Here is a 21,903-nt window from a genome sequence, read left to right on the forward strand (position 1 = left end):
TAGTACTTTGGATGTCTCTCTAAATCAACATGAAGCTCACTGTGAAGGACAGAGAGATGCCTACAATGATTAAACCTTGTCACCATGTGATGCAATTAATGCCACCATGACCCAGAAAAAGAAAGGGGAGCAAATTGAAGTCACAGACAAAAATAGTTCAATGACTTCATTATTCCATGTTTCACTACCTTGTTGGAATTAATCCACAACTGGTTTCATTGTCTTTTCCTTTGACCCACTCATGGAAGTTTTTGCCAGAAACACAATGAACTTATGATTTGAATACCCCTCAAACAGGGGAACAGAATGAAGCAGAGTGAACAGTAAGCAGAAAATACTTGCAATGTCCTTGAAAAATAAATCTGAGAGCAATGATCAGTTTATCAAAGCAAGTGAACTGGGAGAACATTTTGCATCCTAAGGATTTATTAAGACAGACTCTGCAATAAGCTTTTGTGAAGCAGCTATTTAAAGTAGAGTTAAAAAACTTTCACCACTGGGCCAAAATCTTCAATGTCCGGACCCGTAGGTCAATAAATCTTGACAAAAAAAAATGAGTTTGTTGTCACATGCATGGGAGAAAGTAGGTGATCTATTCAGATAGGAAGCTGAGAGATCACTCTCACGACTTAATAGTCACAATCATGATAAGCCTTTTCCATTCCCTTCTGGAATTAAAAATCAGTCAATCTAATCCCACTTTCCAGATTCAAAACGTAATCAAAATCCAGACATGAAGGAAATAACATAAATTTTTTACCTCTTTCTTTCCAGATTCTGAAAGACATACAATAAGCCCTATGATTTCAAACTATATTTTTTTTCCTATAGTGGAATGAACCCAGTCACAATCAGTCCATATCCACTTACAATAAAGACAGTACAGAAAAGTTTTATAGGAATGACGATTCTATATAACCCTTTAGGTAGCTACAAACTTGAACTATGAGTTGCAGAAAATGCAACTCCTTGATATGATACTATCAACAATGCTTCCTTTTTCCACCTCAAGTTTCCCACTCCTCTTGTTCCACAAGTGCACAGCAAAACTTTCCTTGTTAATTTGTTCAAGTTTCTTCACCAGCCATTTTGATTGGAGTTCATCTCTGGGTCTCTGAAACAGATGAGCAATACTTCTCCAGTCCACAGGATAAAATGCAGATGGTGGCATAACAGTGAAGTTAAATCCTGGTCTTCCACTCACCCTAGAGACCACTCTTGAGACTAGGTAAGGACCGTTGTGACCCCACTTGTTCCCATCAAATGTGAGTGCAAATTCTTCAATGAACTTGGAAAGTAATGGATGCTTTTTATCAAATATCAGCAAAGCATTGTTCAGTCTGCTCCATTTCCCAGTTTTTGCATCCAAGTTCTGTGCTCCAATGGTGTTTCTCAGTTTAGAGAAACTCTTCAATACTATAACATCTGCGTCCATGTAAATGCCTCCAAACTTGTACAAAAGAGCAAGCCTAATCAAGTTTGAGAGGTTTTGGCCTAAAGAGATTTCACCTGGATTCACATTGCCTTCCTTCAAACGATTGTACCATGACTCTGCATGAGTGTCTTTGAATATACAATCAAAATCTGGGGCAACTGCTGTTACTCTGAACCCATTAGTCAAAAATGGCTTCAGGATTTGAGAGCCTCCATGGGAGTCCAGTGATTTGGATACTATCACCAAGCAAGCTTTTGGGTGAGACTTGAACAAGCTTTCCATGGCTGAAAACTGTATGTCACCAAATGATTCTAATGACGCAATCCAAGTCATGAAGAACCTGATCTTACAGGATGATGACGAGGAAGAGGAAGAAGAATTCTTCCCAGCAAAGAATACTTTGATTCTGGTCTGAAACCACGAGACCTGACCTTCTGAGCGCAAACTTCTTAGGCCCCTCTTGTGTCTCCTGGCTCGTCTCGACCTGTGGAAGAGAAATTTCTCGGCAGTTGTCGCGGGAAATGACGAATTTTGCAAGATGGGCAAATGAATCTTCGAGAAAGTCGCAGATGAATCCTTGTTGATGGCAAACAGCACAGAAGAAGACAGCTTCAACTGGGAAGAAGAAGAAGAAGACCATTTCCGAACTGATTCTTCCCTGGCGTCACTCACAGGCGAGAAAACAATGGGTTTCGACAGCGGTTTAGCCAAGAAAGGGACATGAACCCAGAAAACTGTGAAACCATTGTAAGCCAAGAGGAAGAGAAGAAGAAAAGCGAAACAGTAAGTGGGGAAGCAGAAGAATATAGCAAGCACGGATCTTTTCAAGTCCTGAACTTGGTGAAGGAGAAGAAGAAAGGGTAAGTGAAACTGAGTTGGTGGTTTCGTGGTGCTCTCAGTCATGGCCTTTGGGCTGGTTTTGGGTTAAACAGACTATTCAAAAAGTTTCAACTTTCAACTTTTGATTTTGAAAGCAGTCCGGAGAGAAAGGAGGAGAGCATTCTAATGGCGGTAGCGGGAGAAAGGATCATAAAATAAGAGTATTAATTGGGTATTGAGTTTTAGGACCTTGGGAACCAAAAAACGTATAAAGCGGAGATATTGAAGGGCCTGCTCGGGAGTGAGAGTGAGAAACCTTCAGAAAGGAACAGCGCGGACGGGCCTCCTGGTTCACGTTGGATGGCTGTCTTACCGTCTCCTTCCAATTTTTTATAATACGAAATTATTTAATTCAAACACACTATCAATAAAATAATTTTAACTAATTTATGTTTTACAATTTTTTCCATCTTTCCCCTTCTATCTTTAATTAATACTCCTAATTTCTCAATGATAATGTTATATCAGAAAATAGAAGATGCCTAAGAATTATTAAGAATTGTAATATTATGGTAAGCTTGGTGGACGAGCCAAATTTACTTGGGTCAAGTCTTTTTTATTCTTCAATTATGAATATTTTAAAAAATTACTATGTACTCCTAAAATTTTATAAATTATCTCATATATAAAAAGACTATGCCCTCCATTTTTATTTATAATTAATAAATGAACAATATATAATATAAAAGTTATAAAAAAATACCATATCCTATTAGAAGTTATATTTTTTTTCTGACCGTACTGTAAACAATATCCTTTTAATGATATCACAGAAATCAAACAAATTAATTAATTAATCTTATTTACCCTCTAACTCATTTTCTGTTATCAACACTTATATTAATGCCTTGTATTTGTTTTGCCATATTTATTAAAATTTGTAATTTGGCTTATTTTTTAAAAACCTAAATAATGATATTCAGATTAATCTTATTTACCCCATAATTTCTTGCAAAAAATTTTGTTCAACCGTACCCGTCAATTTTTGTAAAAGGTAGGCAAAATATGGTAAAAGATCACGAAATATGCGAGTACTTGCTAATTTTTTATTATAATATTTTCTTATTAATTCTTAATTAAATTTAAAATGTGTAATTTACCCATCTGAAAAAGAATTTAGAATTACGAATTTACGATCTGACAGTGCACACAATAACTGCTGGCATGAAAATACAAAATACTACTGACATGCTCAACTTGACTGGGACCAAATAATTGACTCGAGCCCGACGACAAATAATTATGGGACGAAACAAGAGACTGACGTAATAATGCTAGAGTTAATTATATTTTATAATCATCCTAAAATATGATTTGATTTTAAAATATTAAAAACAAAAGACATCAAATTCACAAATGCTGACATAATTTTTTTTTGAAAAATAAGTTTTTTTTACTGAGAAATAATAACCAGTAATAAAATAACATAAGCAGTAGATTTTTGCAACTTTCATGCAATACATGGAAAAATATAACAAATTATTGATTGAATTGAATCGATCAGACTTTTTATATTGAAAAAAGGATGAAAGAACCATTTTCACTCTGCCTTCGTCAATTTTGATGAGAAAAATGCTCATCTTAGAGCTTTGATGACAAAAAAAAGAAAAAAGAAAAAAAAATGCAAGATATCAACTTTACAAATTTTAAAACGAAAAACGTAATTTACAACTAAACCACCTCGAAATTATGTCTATATAAAAAAGGATTAAAGAACCATTTTAATTCTGCCTTCGTCGATCTTGATGAGAAAAATACTCATCTTAGGGCTTTGGTGACAAAAAATAAGAATGCAAGATATCAAATTTGCACATTTTAAAATGAACAGCCTAATTTACAACTAAACCATCTCGAAATTATATCTATACATATTACCTCCAGTCCTTAATATAAGAACTAGTTAATTAATTTGAATAGATTAAAAAAATTTGTTAAGTTAATTATTTGTAATAAATAGGTGTTATTTTTCTTAAAATACCCCTGCTAATCATATATATATATATTAACTAAAACTATCATTTGATTGGATCTTTAACATGTTTAACTACCATAAGGATTACCTAAAAAAAAAAGATAAATATTAGAGATAAACCGGACTGAGGTTTTATATTTCAGACTAAATTGAAAATCAAACTTACTCTTATATTAAAAATTAGAAGTAGTATATATTTTAAATTACTTACAAGCATCCCATCTCTTTTTTTTGGGAAATGTTTCTTTCTCGATCTTCTACTTAGAGCAAACTAATCTGTTTAAAATGACTTATAAATAGTTTTTCAATCAAAATTTATAAAACATAAAATAAGTACATAAAAAAAATTTGTCTAAATTTACATAAAACATACTTGTAAATTTTTATTTAAGTAATTCCAAAAAGACTACCGGTTTTCTTTCTCCGCGACCAAAGCCACGGGATAGATGAAAGCCTTCAACTTTCCTAATGGAATGGTCCATCCAAGAACCGCTCCAGTTTTCCCAGGAGCTGTTAGACTTTCCCTGTCGGGTATTGGTTCAGTTATTAATTTACAATGAAGCTCCACCGAAAATTGTTGCTTTGGATTCAAATGTCACACCATCTTAGAATTTTACCGTTGAGGAGCTCCATAATAAGTCTGGCGCTTTTGGAATGCTTTAGCATTTACAAAATTAAAGAAATAGCAACCGCTCTCAACATCCCTGAACCAGAAAATGGAAGGCTTGAGTCACAGCACACGGTCCAGTACAGAGGAAATATGAACTAACAGAATTTGCAAGACAACTTCCTCTGAGACCTAACATTTTTGCTTTTATCTTAGTCTTATTCCAATTCCAAGCATCGAATAACGAATTACGGTAAGAATTACAGGCATATATCTACTCCAACGGTCTCCATTTAAATATTTTACGTGTGAGGAAAAAGAATGAAAACACGATGAACACACAAAAAGGATTTAAGATATCATAGGACAAGTCATACAGAATCAGCATAAACCGGTTTCCGCCTATCTTTCTTTCGCCAACAAAACAGAGTCCATATTAATAATACAGTTGCCTCATTTACCATAACCAGCATGATATGACTGGGAGCAGCAACACACTTCATAGGAGTCCCCTTCTTCTCTTGTAATCACTAACAGTCAATGTCAATGCATGCCTCCTGCCATCATTTTCTGGGACTCGAAATCCCACCGTTGCTTCTATTCTTTGCTTCCTTCCCATGAAACCAGCCTGAGCTCCCTGGGCTCCACCAAACTTCTGAAGTATTGCTAATGAAATTGGCAACTCAAAATTGTGCAGCACATTTGACTCGGTCCCTTGATCCACTGGAGCACTTGTATCTACTAGCTTGCCAGCACCAGCAGCTGCTTCCAGAGCTGCAGCAGTAGCCACCATACCGGCCTCCGAAGTTGCTCCTGTGCCATTGATGCCTGCACCAACCACTGGGCCATTGGCATTATTATTTCCAGCTTCACCAGGTTTTGAAGCATAGTAGTTCCTTGATCGAGTCCATCTCCTTGAAAATGGATCATAACCTGCCTCCCCAGCTTTCAAGACTGCACTGAGTGGCCTCAATTCAGAAGCATTTTTAAAATTCTCAAACCTGTTCTTTCTGTTCATCTCAGCCAGCTTCAATGCCTTGGCATCCTTCTCCTTTGCTTGTCTGACTGCCTCTAATTCTAATAGTCTTGCCTTGATTCTCTCGACTTCTGCCTCATTGTTCTTACTCTGTGCTATCTCCAATTCCCTCCTCAGTCGATCTTTCTCAGCTGCAATATTTAATGGCCTTGATGAAGAAGATTTTTTCTCCTGTAACATCTGTTTGACAGTAGCTGCAGAGTATACAAATGTGTTAATCTTTTGGATAGCTTGTTTTTTGTCCAACACATCTTGTTTGCTTGGCATCCTGCCACCACTTCGCTCTACTTCTTTAACCCATTGTTTGAATTCTTCCTCAATTGGTGCAGAGTCGCTAACCATAGCCATTTGCCACCTAGCAGCAGAATTTTCATTTCCCCAAGTAACATTTAGGTACTTGTATGTAGTTTTATTCTCTAGTCTATATTGCCGCTCAGGTTCTGTGGCATCAACATTTTTCACCATGCAAAGGCGGTAGATCGGGCCAGACTTCGATCTACCAATACCAACTCTTACGAAGCAACCAACAATTAAATCTTCAAAGAAAGGCTCCATAAACCATTTAGCTAGTTTTGACCTGCGAATTGTAATTTCTCTAATATCCTCAAATATTGGCCCATCAGACATTGCCCTATCATCATCACTGTCACCAATCCCTCCATCCCCAGTTGAACCTTCATCATCACTATGAGACCTACTTTCACTCTCACTATGGCTTGAACTACTAAGGCTTGTTGAAGTAAAAGGCTTGCCCTTCGGTGAAAAATGCCGAGACCCTGAACCTCTGGATGCCTCTCTCAGTCTACGGTGGGCTTCTGGATCTTGCTGTTTCAACCTCTTTGCTCGCAATTCATTTAGCGCATCATCCTTAGCAGCTGACCTGTCAGCAGATCTGGCTGATGAACGCACACGAGATGATGGAAGAGGAGGAGTTTGTTTTCTGGGCACGCTTGTCTTTCCTTTCTCACGCTTTGATGCTATCTTCCCCAACAAATTTTTATCATCCTTTTTGCTTGCCCTATCAGACAAGATCATCTCTCTTTGAAGTTCAGTCATTTCAGAGAGCTTCCGCCGGTCATCTTCGTTTTTATATAGATCATCACCAATGTCAGATTCATCACTGCTATCACCCTCGTGATGGGAATGACCATCATCCCCATCCCCTTCTTGACTAACCTGATCATCATCTCTTTCTGTTGAATCTAATCTCTTCTTTAAAGGAACTTGAGATCCAGAGGGCTTTCTGCTTGCAAAGTTAAGATCATCATCTGAATCATCATCCCTAGAATCACTCCCACCATCTGAATATGAGCCATCATGTTGCCTCCTCGAAGAAGGTAGAGACTGGCGATTTCTCCCCGTCCCAGTTCTTCCCGCAGCTTCCAAAAGTAAATTTTCTAAATCTGCCATAATAGTCCCCCTTCAGCGTTTGAATTCAAACTGATCCTACCTGCATATAAACCAAGGTATTAATTGCTGTCACATAAGCCACAAAACAGCTTTAGAGCCATGAAAGCATATACAAAGTAATTAGATGTATACATGCAAGCTTGGTAACAATATCAAGAGTTGACAACTACAGATGAATACGATCAACTCAGCTATGTGGGTGTCAATTAACAATGGCGGGGAGATGGGGTTGTGGCTGAGGTCTTAGGACCTCTTTGGTTGGGCGAAACGGCAATCAGACTCCTGTTGGCTGCACAAAGGGGGAGAACAGAGCAGCAGCTAGGGAAGAAGGTTCAAGCGGAAAGAGATGTTTCCTGCCAGGGGCGGAGGAATAGCTTGGTCCAGAAAGGCAGAGGGAGATAAAACTACCGAACTACCCATGAAGAAGCAGAACGGGTTGATAAAGAGGCATTTGCGCCGGATTTGGGCAGAAGAAGTTGAACAGATGAAAAATTTACTTGCACACAGCGGAGCATCAGTAATTCGCCCCCCCTCCCCAGCCCCAACCCCAACCCAACTCAAACGAAATACTTCGCTGCGCACATGTAATAACCGAAGAGGACAACTATAATCGCATCGACTGGAGGGATGAAAAGAGATTTATATGTAATCCTAACCTTGAAGGCAAAAGTCTCGCTCTCCAACGGACTCTAGACCAAGAGATTTCTGTCGCCTTTGTCTCCGCTGTGACCTCCGGCGCCGATTCCCTCTTATCCGTCGAGTCTCAGCCGACGGCCACGTTGCAGCACCGAGCTCTCTCACCCTGGATTTCCCTAGTCGTTCTCGCCCAAAAATTGGCCCCAGCCACCGATTTTCTCTAACCTCCGGCACCGCTGTCGCAGTCGGTAAGGAATCCCTCTTCTCCGTCAATCCCTCAGTCACCGACGACACGTGCTGGCCCCAAAACCATCGACCCAGCCAAGCCGCCAAGCCCTCGTAGATTCTGATCCAACCTAATGGTACTTCACATCGTGAGGAAGAGATGTCAAGATGTGGGAGCCTGGCAGGCACCTCGCAGTTTACTTGATTTTTTTTTTTTTAAATAACCAAATTCAACTTTAAATTTTACTCCGGAGTAAACTGTAACATATTTTCCTGAAATTTACAAACTAAAAATTTATACTTTATTAATGACAGCCGAATCAGGTAATTAATTATTCAACAAATATACCATCAAAGTCATATTTTAGGTAGATCACTATTTTTTGAAAAATAGATTTTTATATGTATTTTAAAATTCAATTATATTAATTTAACTTAATATAGTTATTCAACAATTAATTTTGGGAAAATGACAATAAAATACCACCTGAATTCCAAAAAGACAAATAAGGGACCTGAATAAGCAAAATGACATATAGGGGACTGGGTACCAATCTGGAATTCAGATTTTTGGTCAAAAGACCAAAATGCCCTGTCTGAAAGTGAGAGAAAGGAGAGAGGAAGAAAGCGACGCAGTGAGAGAAAGGAGAGAGGAAGACCGACGGTGATGAAATGCGGGAAGAAGGAAAGAAGAATGTTGGAAATGCTATTATCTTACTCCTTCGCATCACCATTCTGTAGAGATTGTTGATTTGGTGGGTTTTGGTTGTGGGAAAGAGGATTTGTAGTGAGAGAGGGAGTGAACCTGCGGGGAAGATGAAGTGGAAATCAGAAAACAAAGACAAGCAATTACGTTACGTAACTGCTGTTATATGCCTGCTGGTTTTTGGTAAATCCCACTACGTGAATGGTAAATCCCACTATGTGAATGGTAAATTTTACTATACATGTAGTTAATTATGAATTTTACAAAATACATATTGTGATTTACAACTTTTGTAGTGAAAGTGACTACTTTGTTAATGGGTTTTGCAACCTGTTTTCAGGAGATAAATAACTTGTTTGTAAAAACTAATAAAATTTCACGCTAAATTTGACAAAACGTATAGTGGGATTTACAACTTCCGTAGTAAAAATGACCACTTATTCAATGGGTTTTGTAACTTGTTTTCAGGAGATGGGTAGCTTGTTTCTAAAAACTAATAAAATTTCATACTAAATTTGACAAAACACATAGTGAGATTTACAACTTTCGTAGTGAAAATGATCACTTCTTCAATGGGTTTTGTAACATGTTTTCAAGGGATTGACAACTTGTTTCTAAAAACCAATAAAATTCTATGCTGAATTTTACAAAACATAGAGTAATATTTACAACTTTTGTAGTGAAAATTACCACTTCTTAAATGAATTTTGCAACTTCTTTTCAGGGGATGAGCAACTTGTTTCTAAAAATCAATAAAATTTCACGCTGAATTTGACAAAACACATAGTGAGATTTACAACTTTCATAATGAAAATGATCACTTCTTCAATGGGTTTTGCAACATGTTTTCAAGGGATTGGCAACTTGTTTATAAAAACCAATAAAATTATATGTTGAATTTTACAAAACATGTAGTGAGATTTACAACTTTCTTAGTGAAAATGATCACTTCTTAAATGGGTTTTGCAACCTCTTTTTAGGGGATGAGCAACTTGTTTCTAAAAACCAATAAAATTTCACATTGAATTTTACAAAACACACAGTGAGATTTACAACTTTTATAGTGAAAATGACTACTTCTTAAATGGCTTTTGTAACCTGTTTTCAGGGGATAGGTAACTTGTTTCTAAAAACCAATAAAATTTCACGTTGAATTTTATAAAACATATGCTGGGATTTACAACTTTTGTGATAAAAGTGACCGCTTTGTTAATAGATTTTGCAATATATTTTCGGGGGATGAGTAACTTACTTTTCACCACCAATAAAATTTCACGCTGAATTTTACAAAACACATAATGAGATTTACAACTTTTATAGTGAAAGTGACCACTTCTTCAATGGGTTTTGTAAACCTGTTTTCACCGGAAGAGCAACTTGTAAGCATAAATAAATCATTCAGTGAACGTGCACCTGAAGTACATCACAATAAACATTGAACTATTAAGTTTCATAATTAACTACATGTATATTAAAATTTACCATTCACGGAATGGGATTTACCATTCACGGAATGGGATTTACCAAAAACCAGCAAACATATGACAGCAATTACATTACGTAATTGCTTGCGACTATTTTCTGATTTCTGCTTCATCATTCACCAAATACTGAATATGAACCCTCAAATGCAATAATCCTGTTCCTATTTCACCATGAAACAGCCACAAAAATGAATAATCCAAATCCCACCATCAACTTCTACTCACTCATGAATAATTCAAATACTTCAGCGACCTCTTCGACGACGACAATTTCATGGGTACAAGTTATTTCAGACAGGGCAATGTATTTCAGCGATGATAACCAAATTCAGCGATGGCAATCTACTCCTACGACGACGGCAACGTGATTTCGAAAAATCCTTTTTGGTGACTGCAGGAACTTGGATTTAGTTTCGTAGAAGGAAATCAGTTTCTCCCTTTCTCTATCGCATGAATACACTGCTCAATGTTCAGAGACAATCAGGGCAATTCGGTCTTTTGGCCGAAAATCTATATTCCAAATTGGTACCCAGTGCCCTATTTGTCATTTTGCTTATTCAGGTCCCTTATTTGTCTTTTTGGAATTCAGGTGGTATTTTATTGTCATTTTCCCATTAATTTTTATATATTCTAAATTGAATTTCAAAATTTTCATTAATTAGTTATCGCATTATTTTGATTTTTGGTGACTCTTTGTGCTTGGAACACTGAATGCTGCTGATAAGCAGATTTTTTAGTCCTAGCCGTCCAAGAGTTTCGGAGAAGATGGAATTGAATCAAATTCAGCACAAGTTCGTCAACTCTGGGGGCCTAAAACTCCACATAGCTGAAATCGGAGAGGGTCTGAATTCTCTACACCTCATCATCATCATCATCTTCTTCTTCTTCTTCTTGAATCAAACACCCATTTTCATTTTCGCTTGCAGGTCCTAACGTCGTCGTTTTCCTTCATGGATTCCCGGAGATATGGTACACCTGGCGCCACCAGATGATTGCCCTGGCCAATGCTGGATTCAGAGCGATTGCCCCCGATTACAGAGGCTACGGGCTTTCCGATCCACCACCCGAACCCGAAAAGGCGACCTTATCCGATTCACTGTCTACCTGGCAATTTCTCTTTGTGAGTTCTACTTGTAAACTGTTTTGAATGCAATTCCATGATCTCAATATCAATTGTGCACCTCTGATAAATTGAAAGATACATTTTTTTTTGGTCAAAAGAGTAAGAATAAAAGAAATATTAGAATGGAAGTACTAAGCACAGAGACATGCCTACTTGCAACTGATGAGAATGTATTGTGAGTCACTTGCCTAATAACCTAATTCTCTCTGTTTTTTGGCCAGCCTGATAACCTAATTCAAGAGCCCCAACTCTATATGTATTTGTAGGTTTTTCTGATAGGAAAAGATTTTGGAGCTACGCCTGCATATCTTTTTTCTATTCTGCATCCGGAAAGGGTCTTAGGAGTTGTCACGTTGGGGGTTCCTTTTGTGCCTCCAGGTCCTTCTGTGTAGGAGAAGTATCTTCCTGAAGGCTTCTATATCTTGAGATGGAGAGTAAGTTTCAATCCTTATTCATTCTTTCATACCCCATACACACACACACGCACTTACACACTTATTAGTTTGTTTCTGTCCATTCCAATTCATTTCAGGAGCCAGGAAGGGCAGAGGCTGATTTTGGACGCCTTGATGCAAAGACGGTTGTGCGAAAAGTTTACATTCTCTTCTCCAGAAGTGAGATCCCAATAGCTCAGCAGAACCAGGAGATCATGGATATGGTGGAGCCATCGGCTCCACTTCCCCCTTGGATCACAGAAGAAGATCTCGCAACATATGGAGATTTGTATGAGAAATCTGGATTTCAAACAGCTTTACAAGTTCCATACAGGTACTTGAGAGTGACTACTCTTGATATATCTGAAACTATGAAGCAAAAACACGATAAAATTTATAGCATCCATGTGTCAATCAAGAATCGTATTGGGTTTGACATATGTTTTTCTTCACAAGTCTATGTGCTACATATATTAAAGAGAGGACAAAAAAAGCATGAAATGTTAATATGAAAGAGCTCTTGATTTCGCAGCAGATCTCATCATGTACTCTTGCTTGTCTGGGAATTTCACATGTTAGTGGACTTTGCTTGGATCCTAAACATTGTGTGGTTACTCTTCTAATGCAAGAGTGGATTTGTTGTAAAAACTTTCTACCAGAAGTGGTGCAGAGTATGAATTTTTGCTTGTGACATTGGATTTGATTGGCATGATAGGTCATTTGGTGAAGAATTGAATTTAGCAGATCCAGTGGTAAAAGTTCCTGCGTTTCTGATAATGGGTGGCAAGGATTATGTGCTTAAATTTCCAGGGATTGAAGAGCTAGTGAAGAGTGAAAAGGCTAAAAAACTTGTTCCCAATTTGGAGATCACATTCATCCCTGAAGGAACCCACTTTGTTCATGAGCAATTCCCTGGACAAGTGAATCACCTTATCCTCTGCTTCCTTGGTAAGCAAATTTGATTTTGAATTGTAAATTATGAATTTGTTTTGTATGTGTTGTGTGAAATGACTTGTATGGATTTGAAATAAATAATCTCTTCTCTGCGTCTTTGTGGAAAATGACTTTTTTTCTTGGGGAGTTTCATCATGATCTTGCTCGATCAACTCTTGACAAATTAAATATTATTGCAGCTATATATCAATTTGTATGACAATTTTATGGCAAGTTATGAGACTTTGAGATTCTCATCTCAAAACATTGATCTCCAAGACCCCCCAAAAAAAAATTCAAACGAACCTATGCATGGCAAAGAACGATATCATAATGAAAAAGACGTGTGGAAAAGACAAGAAGATAGAAAATAGTGTTGGGTTATCCTTCTTGAACTATCGACATATTCCAAGGTCCTGTGTATGACTGAATAGCATGTGAAATAAAGCACCACTACTTGATAGTATAATGGTTCAAATCGATGGTCAAGCCAAAATGCCCACTTTCTAGCATGAAGACAAAATATATTAAATTTGACGTGTTGTCGTGGAAGATACATAAATGTAACTTGTATTATTTATACTTAAGTTATTCAAAATTTAGTATTTGTCTGGGATCATGATTAAAATTCTAAAAGCATTTGTTCACGGTACTTGTTCGTATGAGTGGAGACAAATTTTATTTATTTATTTATTTCGTATTTTATAAATTATTATTGAAATGTTATTTTTAAAAGATTTTTTTTCTAATTCCAAACAAGTCCTAATATTTGGTGAGTAACATATTGAAATTTAACCCGTTTTAATTCCAGCTTCTTAGACGTGATTAAATTATATTCTATTTTGATGCGTAAGATGTTTAGAATGGGGGTGTTTAGACACTATAATAGTAATGTGCGCCGTACATGCAATAAAAATTTAGAGAGTGTCTGGATGAAAATTAAACTATAATTTTAAAAGTACTTTTATAGTATACGAAATAAATATGTAAAAGAATCTACCTCGTTTTGCAGGAATTGTTTTCAAAGTACTTTTCTATCTTGCCAAACACTCTTTTAAAAATGACAACTTCTTGTTCCAGCACAACAAAAGCACATCTTGTGATTCCTTCATTTTCATTTATCGGACAGCTTTAAATATTTCACATGGACAAAATAAAACATACTATTAATTAAATAAAAAATAAATTCAATCGAATTAAATTAAATTCTAACTCAATCTTGCTCATCTCTCTTAATCTCTCTCTACCGTAATTACTCCTCTCGTCCTTATTATAAGACCCAATTTGACTTTTTATTTGGTCCTAATTATAAGACCCAATCCATTTTGTCTCTTATATTTATGTATTTTTTTCCAAGATAATCCTTCTAATAATGATAGTTTTAGCCAATATACTTAATTAGCAAGGATATTTTAGGAATGACAACACTTATTTATTATAAATAACCAACTTAACTTACTTCCTTAATCTCCTCAAATAAGTCAATAAGACCGGAGGAGTATTCAACAATAGAAATATAACGCTATTCTTGAAAAATATATTAATTACTTTATAGTAGATGTTAGGCAAAAAAAATTAGTTCATATATTTGTAAAATAAGAAAATATGAATGTAAAAAACTTTTAGAAGATAATTTATGAATAAGAATGGAAGGTGTGTGTTAATTTACAGCAAACACCTTCTTAGACAACCATGGTGGAAACGTTTGTAGTTAAAAATAAAGCACAAAATAGAAAGAGTGCAATTTGTGCTTTATAAAAGTTTAAGAAATTGTACTAGCTTCTGTTTTTAATATAAGACTCAATTTACGAATTTGAGAAGATTTATAATATATGTTATATGATGTTTTTGAAATATTTATATATATTATTAGATTATATATCAATTCGTATGTTAGAAAAATTATTTTAAAAAAATGATAAATATAAATATTTTAAAATAATTTTTTTATTTTTTTAAATTTTTTTAAAATTAGTACTCCTCTGGTCCTATTTATAAGGCAGAGAGAGAAGATTTTTCTTAGTTTTAGTCTTATATATAAGTCACATCATTAAAGTTTTAGTATTAATATACTATTTTATCCCTCATTTATTATAATGTAAATGTTTTGTTTAAAGTGTATACATTAAATAAGGGTAGAGTTGAAAAGTTATTATATTTTAATAGAGAATTAATACAGTTTAAAATTTTTCTTAGTATGTATGAAATATATTAAAAATACTTGAAAAAATTATAATGAGGTTCCAAGTAAGGAAAACAATTAAAAAACAAATCTTAAAAGTTATCATTTTCACTGTAAGACTTGTTATTATATGTTGTTAAAATTGTTATTAAAAATTTTTAGTATTTATTTATTTATTTATGAAACTTGATTGTAATTCTTTCAAAATACTTTATAAATACGAGCAGTAAACTAATCATTCTCTCAGGGGAGCAGAGATAGCAATTTACATTTTATCTTGACAAGGTTTTCGTGTGTTTGTCTGTTTCTGAGAGCATCTTTATTCCGTTCCCCGAAAGCATCTATCTCGCAAATGACCATTTTACCCTTAGTGTATGCATCCCAGCTGTCAAATTGCTAACTGGAGTAATTACGTCCCCATCTGCGGATGCAGCCTCACTGGGCCAAATAAACACACACAGACGCCCATTGAACCATATTGTAAGTTCGCTCCGTAAGAGAGGGCACTGAGAATCGCTCAGAACCTGAGAATCCTTAAGATGGACCAAATTCAACACAAATTCGTCGACGTTGGAGGCCTCAAGCTTCACGTCGCCGATGTCGGAACCGGTTAGAATAACAATGATCCTCTGCTTCTTTCATGATTTCGCTCCTTCTTACACCCTGTATAGCCGGAAGCTTCAAACATTTTTTTTTGGGGTATTTCATCAGGTCCTAACGTTGTCGTTTTCCTGCACGGCTTCCCGGAGATATGGTACTCCTGGCGCCACCAGATGATCGCCGTTGCCAGTGCCGGCTTCAGAGCTATCGCCCCCGATTACAGAGGCTATGGCCTTTCTGACCCGCCGCCCGAACCCTACAAAACCTCCTTCTCTGTCATTACCAATGACCTACTTGCAATGCTCAATGCACTTGGTCTCAATAAGGTTACTGCGTTATATATATATTTATATATATCTATGGACTTTCTGCGTTTTTTATGCTAACATGAAGTGAATTATCCTAGACGAGTTAAGTGTTTCATCATTCCACTTTTCATTAAATAATAAGAGTGAATCGCTCTAGGCTCTCTAGAGGAATGAGCAATTTCCAGGCAGCTTTTGTTGAGAGATTCAAAACAGTGGTCAATATTGACTAGCCACCATATCAAATATATCAGTAGACTGGAAACAGTAACTACTGCCTCCGGTCCTAATTGTTAACTTATTTGAAGAAATTAAGAAAGTAAGTTAAGTTAGTTATTTGTAATAAATAAGTGTTGTCATTCCTAAAATATCCTTGCTAATTAAGTATACTAGCTAGAACTATCATTATTAGAAAGATTATCTTGGAAAAAAATGCATAAATATAAGAGATAAAATGGATTAGGGTCTTAGGACCAAACAAAAAATCAAATGGGGTCTTATAATAAGGACCGGAGGTAGTATTATGGATTAATCGGTTGATATATATTTCTGTTAACATATTCCCTTTCTCAACAACGTAAATAGGTTTTCCTAGTTGCAAAAGACTTTGGAGCTCGACCTGCATATTTACTTGCAGTTCTACACCCTGAAAGGGTCTTAGGTGTTATCTCACTGGGAGTTCCATATTTTCCTCCTGCCCCTCTCAGTTCCACAAATACCTTCCTGAAGGCTTCTACATTTCAAGATGGAAGGTATAATCTTAAACCGTGTTGAGTTTCTAATTTCTATTGCTATTATAATCATTATTGGTAGTGTCTATCATATGCAACCTTAATTGTTCTCTTTTTTGGTTTTTCTCAGGAACCAGGAAGGGCAGAGGCTGATTTTGGACGTTTCGATGCAAAGACGGTTCTGAAAAACATTTACATCCTCTTCTCTAGAAGTGAGATACCAATCGCTGAGGAAAACCAGGAGATTATGGATTTGGTGGATCCATCAACCCCTCTTCCCCCTTGGTTTACAGAAGAAGATCTTGCAGCTTATGCAGCACTGTACGAGAAATCTGGGTTCCCAAACGCATTGAAGGTTCCATACAGGTAAAGGAATTAATGATTCTTGTTCTTGAGAAAATCGAGAAAACAATGATGGTTGATGATCTAGAACTAGACTTATAATTACTTTTTGTATTTACATTTACATATATAGGTCGTTGGGTGAAGTGTACAACATAGCAGATCCAACAGCCAAAGTTGCAGCTCTTGTTATAATGGGAGGGAAGGATTATTTTCTCAAGTTTCCAGGGATTGAGGATCTAATAAAGAGTGGGAAGACGAAAGAATTTGCACCCAACTCGGAAATAACGTTCATTCCAGAGGGAGGCCATTTTGTTCAGGAGCAATTCCCCGAACGAGTTAATCAGCTGATCCTTGACTTCCTTGGCAAGCATTTGAAACTTAACTGAGATTTGTGGAGACTGAGACACATGATGTTATGAGTGGAAGTTGCTATTTATAATATAAATGTGGTGAATCAGATTATGTTATGACTTGTACCCCTGCAGTGTGATAATCCGTGTGTGGCTAGGCTTCCAATCAAATTGAAGTCATGAATAAAAAAGACAATTTAACTGGGAATGGCTAGAGATTAGAGATTAAAATAATGACTAGCGCGCGAAAAAAAATTGATAATAATTGTTATTGTAGGAGATTTTGTTTGTAGATATCAATCGGTTTGATCATTATTATATTGGTTTTATATTGACATCATTATAAAATGAAATCATTATTATTATCTGTTTTATTATGTTTACTTTTCATTAAAATGTATATTTAAAAAATTGAATATTTTTCATTTTTAATTTAAAATATAAAAATAAAATATAATAAAAACCATTTAAGTCGATCTAGAAAATCTATATAAGGCCGGGGTATATATATGTTTACCTACCAAATTAGGGTCCCTTTTTAAAAGTTAAAAAATCAATAATTTTTTGATGTTTCAGAGATTTTTTAGAAAAATGGTTTATTGGGCAGAGATTTTATTAAAAAAAGAGTAGCTAGAAATTATTTGTGTTTGGTTATTATAATTATAAGAAGTGATTTATTTATTAGTAAAATAATATTTTATGATATTCTCGTGTATTTACGAATTTTTATTATGATATTCTTGCACATGATTATATTATTTACGTAGAAATTGATTCTCACAAAATGTTTGGATGTGACTCGGTTCATGATTCCCGTTACTTACATCTAGTATAGCTGAAAATGGAAGAGAATCGTCAACTTTCAAACCTGGTCCGGGAAATACGTGAACAGAGAATCCAGATTTGTCTTTTTTGTCTCGGGTCAGATAAGATAAAAAAATCATTTCTGTCTTTTCCAGAAAGCATCATCATCTTCATCGTTCATTCCCGTTCCTTCAGGTTCAACTGAACCTGAGGCCGCAAAGACCGTTTTGACTTCAGTACATTGCATGCTAGGCAGCCGGCTGTAAAAATGCCTAGTGCTCATTTCCTATCCATGCAGCCTTATCGGCCAATTATATATATATATATATATATATATAGAGAGAGACACACACACACACAGCGAACAAGTATTTCCTGTTTGCTCAGTAAGAAGAGAGTCCACCCGAAATCGCTCAGAACAAGAGAATCCGCAAGATGGACCAAATTCAACACAAATTCGTCGACGTCGGAGGCCTCAAGCTTCACGTCGTGGAAATCGGGACCGGTCTGAATAATGATAATTATCCTTTTTCGTTCCTGATTTTGTTCCTTCCTACTAATCTATACGAAGCTTCTAACATTTCTCGTTTTTTGGAAGTTTCAGGTCCTAAAGTCGTCGTTTTCCTGCATGGTTTCCCTGAGATATGGTACTCCTGGCGTCACCAGATGATTGCTCTTGCCGGTGCCGGCTTCAGAGCTATTGCCCCCGATTACAGAGGCTACGGCCTTTCTGACCCGCCGCCCGAACCCGAGAAAGCCACCTTCTCTGACATTGTCAGTGATCTGCTTCGAATGCTCGATGCACTCGATCTTTCTAAGGTACTGAAAATGTGGGCTTTCTGCATTTTTCAAGTCAAAAAACTGTAAACCCTTGAGAGTTTATGCTTCATCTTCCTAATTTGTTTAATAACGAGGGTGAATCACACTAAGCTTTCTCAAGAAGTTAGGAAATGATACCTGTGGCTGTGAACCTGTGGAAATATATTTCATTTTAAAAGAAACATATTTTTCTGTTTTAATTTTGATGAACTGGTTGCTAAGATAACCTTTTGCCGAGTATATTGCATTATAAAATGTTGGCCGCCTTTCTTGCCATTTCAAACGTAAAATTTAATTTCCATGTTGTGTAGGAAACTATAATTTTACTGGATTAATTTGTTTAATGAATACGGAATGTGAGTAGAGCCAGCCCGATTATATGTTTGAAAGCAAACAAGTTAGCGATCAATCTCTGATGAATTTGGCATATTACATGTTAGTAAACTGAAAAAGTGAGCCTTTCCCTGTGGCTGTTTGCATTAACTGGTTAATCTAATTCTATTCATGTATTCTCCTTCACTTCAACCATGTAAATATAGGTTTTCCTTGTTGGAAAAGACTTTGGCGTTCGAGTGGGCTACTTATTTGCCACTCTACACCCAGAAAGGGTCTTGGGTATCATAACATTTGGAGCTCCATACGTGCCTCCAGGCTCCTCTCAGCTCCACAAATACTTTCCTGAAGGCTTGTACATTTTAAGATTTCAGGTAACCTTAACTCTGCTGTGTTTCAAGTGTTGTCACAAATCCTATTTATTATGTAATCTTGCCCTGTCCATTTTAGGAACCTGGAAGAGCAGAGGCTGATTTTGGACGTCTTGATGCAAAGACTATTGTAAGAAACATTTACATACTTTTCTCAAGAAGTGAGGTACCAATAGCTGAGAAAAACCAGGAGATTATGGATTTGGTGGATCCATCAACCCCTCTTCCCCCTTGGTTCACAGAAGAAGATCTTGCAGCATATGGGACATTGTATGAGAAATCTGGATTCCAAACTGCATTGAAGGTTCCATACAGGTAATGCAATGATTTTGTTATGTAGGAATTTTGGTTCTCTTAGTTCTGATCTGCCAAAATGTGCTCAACGTAGGTCTACTTTTGTACAAAAAAACATGGAGAGGAGCACGATGTGCTCTGTGGATAAAATATCTATTTTAGAAACTTTTTGAGCTGGTGGTGACTTTGGTTTTTCTGGCCTTTTGCATTTATAGGTCTCTTGGTGAAGAATTCAAATTGCCAGATCCAATAGTCAAAGTTCCAGCACTTCTTATTGTTGGTGGCAAGGATTATTCTCTTAAATTTCGAGGGGTGGAGGATTCAATAAAGAGTGGAAAGGGGAAAGAATTTGTCCCCAATCTGGAAATAGCATTTGTTCCTGAGGGAACTCATTTTGTTCAGGAACAATTCCCTGAACGAGTTAATAAGCTTATTCTTGACTTTTTTAGTGAGCACATTTGATTGTGAACTTCAATTTGAAGACTTGTCTCGAATAAGTCCCCTAATAAGTCCCTTGATTCGGTCAAATGTTAATGGAAGATTTGAACATTATGCAGCCCTTTTTTTCCTTTCTTTCTTCTTTTTCACATAAAAATAGATTGATCTGGATGCCACTTTCCGAAATGGTAACACTAAACCGCACTAAACTCAGATTGATGGATGACAATAATTACTGTTATGACGTCTTGTAAACAAAATTTGGAAGAAATAATCCCTTAGTTCTCTAAGTTTTTTCTCATTTATAACTCAATTATTCATTTGACTCACTGTAATTGAGTCTTTCAAATTTTAACTTGCTCATAACTTAGTCGCTAATCTTTTCACATTCAATAATTTAATCTTTATTATATAAAAAAATAGCAAGAGCCTTAAATGATATATTTATGAGTAGCCCTTTTGTTGGTTGCTACTTTTTTTTATTTCAATAAAAAAGCTACATAATTCAGCTTGACTACAATGATTTAAATAATTGACAGCAACAACTTAAGACTACACATATTCGGTGTTGGTTGCTTTCAAGTACAATATATAAGCCACAAACCGGTATTTGTAATAGCCAGACAAGAATAAAGATGCCAAGACGAATACGCCAGACATTCAATTAGGTGCCATTTGGTACAATGAAATTCTAATGATGGAAGAGGAGATAAAGAGTTGATCTCAGACAAGCATAATCCTTCCGACCACCCCTCCTTTGCCGCCTTAAATGCTTTATGCTCGCCTAAGATCGGTTAATAACATCTCCCACTCCCAAAACCGTCGTTGCAGCCTCCTCTTTCTCATGACCACCCTTCTTCGCCGCTCCTTCTTCATCGCCTCGATCTCAGACGAGCATAAATAGATGTAATTGCCTTGGTATTTGAACTTGTAAATGCAATGTACTCTTATGAAACTCAGTGGCAATTACATTATTTGATTCCTAATCTGAATGTATATAAATATAATCACCCTCATGTCTTCGCTACCTTATAGCACCCTTACATGCCTTGTGAAAATTGCAAGTGGTTTATATGATCATTATTGCATCATTTGATGCTTCGCTTAGATGCCCGCATAGGAGCATGGAAAAACCGAGGTTGACCCTGGGCTTAAACGTGACCTTGACGTACAACAATGTGGAGTTTTGCTCCATGTCTCATGATGTTTTTGCATTCCAGGCTAGAACATAACGTGCAAAGATGTATTGAGTTTGATTCCATCCCTTATGATCCAGGATTTTTTTTTTATGAAATGATCAAATATATTGTAAAATGTGCGTCAAGTTTAACCCCGGTCACTCGACTAGTATAAACACATGTTCGAGAAACATAATCATATCTTACACCAGCTAATCAAGGCCTCATAACAAAGATTAGAAAGAGAATTTTACAGGTTGTCTAGCTACATGC

At 36.2% G+C, this 21,903-nt stretch overlaps 3 protein-coding genes and 2 pseudogenes across 4 annotated transcripts; 3 read left to right on the forward strand and 2 right to left on the reverse strand.

The window, feature by feature from the left end:
- Nucleotides 1-717: 717 nt before the first annotated feature.
- Nucleotides 718-2,416, reverse strand: LOC114744900 (lactosylceramide 4-alpha-galactosyltransferase-like). The gene has a single exon (XM_028933045.1). The coding sequence runs from the start codon at nucleotides 2,336-2,338 to the stop codon at nucleotides 944-946; it is 1,395 nt and encodes a 464-aa protein (XP_028788878.1). The 5' UTR covers nucleotides 2,339-2,416; the 3' UTR covers nucleotides 718-943.
- Nucleotides 2,417-5,226: 2,810 nt separating this feature from the next.
- Nucleotides 5,227-8,381, reverse strand: LOC114744898 (protein RTF1 homolog). Its single transcript, XM_028933044.1, has 2 exons — nucleotides 7,996-8,381; nucleotides 5,227-7,379 (listed from the first exon to the last, which is right to left on the reverse strand). The coding sequence occupies exon 2, from the start codon at nucleotides 7,337-7,339 to the stop codon at nucleotides 5,393-5,395; it is 1,947 nt and encodes a 648-aa protein (XP_028788877.1). The 5' UTR covers nucleotides 7,340-7,379; nucleotides 7,996-8,381; the 3' UTR covers nucleotides 5,227-5,392.
- Nucleotides 8,382-11,131: 2,750 nt separating this feature from the next.
- LOC114744896 (epoxide hydrolase A-like) lies at nucleotides 11,132-13,111 on the forward strand (annotated as a pseudogene).
- A 2,357-nt stretch (nucleotides 13,112-15,468) lies between these two features.
- LOC114744894 (AB hydrolase superfamily protein YfhM-like) lies at nucleotides 15,469-17,601 on the forward strand (annotated as a pseudogene).
- A 955-nt stretch (nucleotides 17,602-18,556) lies between these two features.
- Nucleotides 18,557-20,492, forward strand: LOC114744895 (epoxide hydrolase A-like). 2 transcript variants are annotated; one of them, XM_028933041.1, is made up of 5 exons: nucleotides 18,557-18,702; nucleotides 18,802-19,016; nucleotides 19,556-19,723; nucleotides 19,800-20,035; nucleotides 20,230-20,492. In XM_028933041.1, the coding sequence occupies exons 1-5, from the start codon at nucleotides 18,633-18,635 to the stop codon at nucleotides 20,474-20,476; spliced, it is 936 nt and encodes a 311-aa protein (XP_028788874.1). In that variant the 5' UTR covers nucleotides 18,557-18,632; the 3' UTR covers nucleotides 20,477-20,492. The 2 variants fall into 2 exon arrangements, with proteins under 2 accessions (XP_028788874.1, XP_028788875.1); XM_028933042.1 differs by lacking the exon at nucleotides 20,230-20,492 and adding an exon at nucleotides 20,109-20,216.
- Nucleotides 20,493-21,903: the final 1,411 nt, after the last annotated feature.

Source organism: Neltuma alba, unplaced genomic scaffold, assembly GCF_004799145.2.
Source record: "Neltuma alba isolate B1F8T4 unplaced genomic scaffold, ASM479914v2 tig00004475_pilon, whole genome shotgun sequence".
NCBI lineage: Eukaryota > Viridiplantae > Streptophyta > Magnoliopsida > Fabales > Fabaceae > Neltuma > Neltuma alba.

Excerpts from the sequence above, each read along its gene's own strand:
- LOC114744895 (XM_028933041.1), top strand. The coding sequence starts at position 18,633 with ATGGACCAAATTCAACACAAATTCGTCGACGTCGGAGGCCTCAAGCTT. Across the intron at positions 18,703-18,801 it reads CGTCGTGGAAATCGGGACCG|GTCCTAAAGTCGTCGTTTTC; the intron begins GTCTGAATAATG and ends TGGAAGTTTCAG. Across the intron at positions 20,036-20,229 it reads GCATTGAAGGTTCCATACAG|GTCTCTTGGTGAAGAATTCA; the intron begins GTAATGCAATGA and ends TTGCATTTATAG.
- LOC114744900 (XM_028933045.1), bottom strand. The coding sequence starts at position 2,338 with ATGACTGAGAGCACCACGAAACCACCAACTCAGTTTCACTTACCCTTT.
- LOC114744898 (XM_028933044.1), bottom strand. The coding sequence starts at position 7,339 with ATGGCAGATTTAGAAAATTTACTTTTGGAAGCTGCGGGAAGAACTGGG.